This window comes from Eriocheir sinensis, unplaced genomic scaffold (assembly GCF_024679095.1).
Source record: "Eriocheir sinensis breed Jianghai 21 unplaced genomic scaffold, ASM2467909v1 Scaffold1128, whole genome shotgun sequence".
NCBI lineage: Eukaryota > Metazoa > Arthropoda > Malacostraca > Decapoda > Varunidae > Eriocheir > Eriocheir sinensis.
The window spans coordinates 38,032-42,724 of NW_026110439.1; the positions used below are offsets into that span (position 1 = coordinate 38,032).

Below are 4,693 nucleotides of genomic sequence, written 5' to 3' on the forward strand. Positions count from 1 at the left end.
GCACGAGAACAAGCGTGATTAAACCAAGGCTTTTTAGCGTGAGGAGTAGAGAAAGAACGAGGAATGTATGCCTCCATTCCAGAGACAATCACCTCTGTGATGCGCTGAGCACACACAGAGGGGTCTCTATCCTGGAAGCAATAATCATTCCACGGGAAATCGGAAAAGTACATCCTCAGGTCGTCCCACCGAGGTGAAGCAAAATGACAGAAGCATCGCCTCTTCGGTGGGTCCAGAGGGTGTACAGGAGCGATAGGACAGGATGCAGAAATAAGATTGTGATCGGAGGAGCCCAACGGAGAGAACAGTTTGACAGAATAAGCAGAAGGGTTTGAGGTAAGGAAGAGGTCTAGAATGTTGGGCCGATCTCCAAGACGGTCGGGAATACGTGTAGGGTGCTGGACCAACTGCTCTAGGTCGTTGAGGATAGCAAAGTTGTAGGCTTGTTCACCAGGATGGTCAGTGAAAGAGGATGAAAGCCAAAGCTGGTGGTGAACATTGAAATCTCCTAGGATGGAGATTTCAGCGAAGGGAGAGTGGGTCAAGAGGTGCTCCACCTTAGAATTCAAATAGTCAAAGAATTTTACATAGTTGGTAGAGTTAGGTGAGAGATAAATAGCACATATGTATTTAGTAATAGAATGACAATGAAGTCTTAGCCAGATGGTGGAAAATTCAGAAGAGTCAAGGTCGTGGGCACGAGAGCAAGTGATGTCGTTGCGCACGTAGGCGCAACATCCAGCTTTGGATTGAAATTTAGGATAGAGATAGTAGGAGGGAACAGAGTAGAGATTGCTGTCAGTAGCCTCAGAAACCTGTGTTTCGGTAAGGAAGAGAAGGTGAGGTTTAGAGGAGGAGAGATGATGTTCCACAGAATGAAAATTAGAGCGAAGACCGCGAATGTTGCAGAAATTGAGAAGAAAGAGGTTCGAGGAGTTATCAAGACACCTCTCGGGTCGGCAGGCAGAAGGGGAGTCCTCCCTGGGGGAATTTGTGGTCCCCCCCCCCAGGCGGGGACTCCGAGGCTTGGTGTATGTGCGCTATTTTGAAATTTTTATTTTGGGAAAAGGTGTATATGTTGTGTGAATGTAGTGTGGTGTGGATAAAGAGAGGATCTGTCTTTAGAGAGCATGCTGAACTACTCTCCGGTGTTGGTGAGACAATAGGGAAACGGTTAGTGAGGACATGGGAAGGGTCTTTGGAGGGCTTCAGCTCCCTTCTCACCTCCCATATATACCTCACCGGGAGTGGCTTGCGCCCGTTCGGTAGGTGTTTTCCTACCTACTCCAGGCCTGTTGCCTTTCTTCTGAGATTTTTCTTTTAATATCTCTTATTTCTGTTTGGTCTATCTCGCCCTCTGCCTCCTGAGCGATGATCCTGTTGATGAGTGACCTGGTAAGGCTGATGGAGTTTTGGTTCTCCTTATCTGCCAGCTTCTCAGGGTTGGTGATCCCCATCCCACCCAGTCTTGGGGGACTACTTCTACTACTACTATTACAACAACAACAGCAACAACTACATCTATTATCAACTCAACTACTACTTCAACTACTACTACTACTACTACCACTACTACTACTACTACTACTACTACCACAACCACCACCACATCACCTGTTTGCGTGTTACTTTACCAAGAGGGTCAATAGATGTTTTGAAGCTCTCTGAATCCTCTCTGTTCGGTTGTTTTGGTGGGGACAGCGGGGGTCATAAATGGTCACGAGCGGTCAGAGGTCACGGTCACGGTAAACAAGAGGTCAGGTCAGGTCAGGGAGGGTCAGGAGGCATAGCAGGTCACGCGGTTAGTTTTTATATACTGCTCTTTGTAATGTTGTTTACGTTCACTTTCTCCGTCTGTGTTTTTTTTCCTCTTATTTTTACTGGTTCTTGTTCTTCCTCCTGTTCTTGATCTGCTGGTTCTTCTAGTTATTCGTGTTCTTGATCTTTTTCTAGTTTTTAATCTGGTTCTTCCTTTCTACTCGTATTTTTTATGGTGCTGTTGTTCTTGTTTTTCTCGTTTTTTTTCCGTGCCTGGTTTTGTCCTATAATGATGAAAGGAGACAATTAGTTTATGTGCGCGTCCAACGTAGATCGATAGAAGAGTGGTAAAGATAATAATACTTCCACATAGTTTCAACAGTATAACAAAATATATTTCCTACATCTTTATAAATACGGCTATTTACATATACATTTGTCTCAAGGGATGCGCGTACGTATAATACAGTTGTACTACATGTAACACTGACCAGAGCCTGTTGTGTGTGTGTGTGTGTGTGTGTGTGTGTGTGTGTGTGTGTGTGTGTAATTCACCAAGGCCTGATCACGAGTTGGACTCGCTTTCGCCAGCAGGTACCCTCCCGACACGAGGAAGTGCATGCTCATTATCGTCGATCTCTGGGTACTGCCAGGACCTCACACACCACACACCCCATCCCCCTTGCTCAAGGGGGGACAGTAACCACTCCTAGTCAACGGAAAGAATCCGGCCTGAGCGGGGCTCGAACCGCCGCCTGTTTGACCTTGAAGCCTTGCAGCGCCGCGCTCTAACCGATTGAGCTACCGGAGCGGTGTGTGTATATGTGTGTGTGTGTAATGGTCTGATCACACAATAGTCTCACGATTGCCAACTATTACTTTTCCCGGATGAGCGACTCACAAGTGACGGATCTCTGGGTACGGGCTACGTGCTTGTGTATGTGTGACGTTTCTGGCTATTGCACAATAAATATTATAAATACACCCCTTCAAACACTGCATGCACGCTTCACACACACACACACACACACACACACACACACACACACACACACACATACACACACATTATCACATACGTCAGCCACCAGTGGCACTCAGTTGTCTGTAGTTCCCCGCCTGTCCCCATACGAGTACTCGGGCTCCATCGCCTCACGCCTCGGGGGTCCAGGGGTTTGGTGCGGGGCTGGGCAGGGATAAACTGAAGGAGGTGGGGGCGGCGGGGAGCATAGGGTGACCCGCAAGTCAGCCCCGTGAGAGCGAGGCCCGGCGTGCCTTGAGGAGGAGGCGGCGCAGGAGGTCCATGGCCTCGGGCAGACCCTCGCCGGTGACGGCACAGGCGGGTGCAAGGCCCCAGGGCTGGGCGGGGGGCAGGTCGTGCAGGCCGAGGGTGTTAGCCATGGCGGCGGGCGTCCTGGCCCCCGGCAGATCCTGTTTGTTGGCCAGCACCAGCAGCGGCGGCCGTGAGCGGCGCAGCGCGGCGCTCTGTGCCGCTTGCCGACGCACCAGGACTTGCAACTCGTGGCGCGCCTCCTCCAGCCGCTCCTCGCCGCTGCTGGCATCCACCACGAACAGCACCGCGTCGGCGCCGCGCGTGTAGGCGCGTCAAAGGGGTCACACGCGCTCAGCGCCGCCCACGTCCCATGCCACCCAGGAGCAGCCGCCGCCCCGCAAACATTCGCAGTTGAAGCCGACGGTGGGCACGGTGTTCACGTAGTGGCCGTACTTGAGCCGCAGCAGCGAAGTGGTCTTGCCCGACGAGTCGAGGCCCACGAGCACCAGTGTGGGCGGCCCCACCACGAGCCCCGCCAGGCCCGCCAGCCCCGCCGCCACCACGCGTCCCACGCCCAGCACGCCGCCCACGAGGCCCCGCAGCTCCTGCCCCAACAGCTGCATGTGTGGCGAGGCGCGGCGCGGCGGTGTGCGCACTGCCCGTGTCCAGCTGCCAACCCGCACACAGCCACACTGGCCTGGCCGGCCGCCGCATGCCACACGCGTGCCGCCACTCTCACATTCATCCTGGCCACCTTCCTCCTCCTCCTCCTCCTCCCCCTCCTCCTCCTCCTCCTCCTCCTCCTTTTCCTCAGCCATTCGTCTGAGTAGCCAGAGTGCCCTGTAAGTGGCCTACAAAGTACCCCTGTGAGTTGCTACGTAGCATTCTACAGTAGGCAACACAGTTGATACAGTGCAGCCTTCTGAGTAGTAGCCTAAAACAGTCCACTGCTCAGCTGGAGTAGCAGACAGCGTTGGGCACTCTACGGAGTACACTACTCAACAGTCACAGAGTAGACGCTGCAGCGTGTTGGAGGCGGCAGTGTGTCCAGCAGTGGTGGGCACCGCTAACCAAAAGGTCAGCTTCGCTAACTGGTAATCCACTGACTATAATATTAACTTCGCATATGCTAAACCGCTAATCCGATAAAGAAATTAGTGGAAGCTTACGCTAACCGCTAACCGCTATTTTACTGTATATGGATTTATCTTGGGTTTAGTATTATGGCTCTAAAATCATTAAAAGCAGACCTAGAGAACTGAAATTTCAATGAGTTGTAGCTTAGACAATAGATTTCACTAATAAGCGTCCAATTACCCTATTTTAATGATTAATTTACCCAAAAGTGGAAGCCCTGGAATTATTGCGCCATGTGGCTCAGCTGGTGCTGTGTCTGCCCACAAACCTGTATGATTTTTTTAGTGGACTTAAAGTTAGCGGACGAGGAGCTATATTCAGCGGAAGCTAATTGTTTCACTAACACTTTACAAAGTTAACAAAAAATCTAATCACCTAATGAAAAAACTTGCCTCGCTAATCAGCGGTTAGTGGGTTAGAAGAACCGTGGCCAACACTGCATATCATACGACATTACCTGGAAACATATCACACGAGTTTACCTGGAAACATATCACACGACATTACCTGGAAACATATCACACA

General features: G+C 51.1%; 1 protein-coding gene across 1 annotated transcript; it reads right to left on the reverse strand.

Moving 5' to 3' along the window:
• Positions 1-2,604: 2,604 nt before the first annotated feature.
• On the reverse strand, positions 2,605-4,046 carry LOC126989295 (ADP-ribosylation factor-like protein 4C). Its single transcript, XM_050847932.1, is given in 1 exon segment — positions 2,605-4,046. A coding segment is annotated over 1 exon segment (846 nt). The 5' UTR covers positions 3,850-4,046; the 3' UTR covers positions 2,605-3,003.
• Positions 4,047-4,693: the final 647 nt, after the last annotated feature.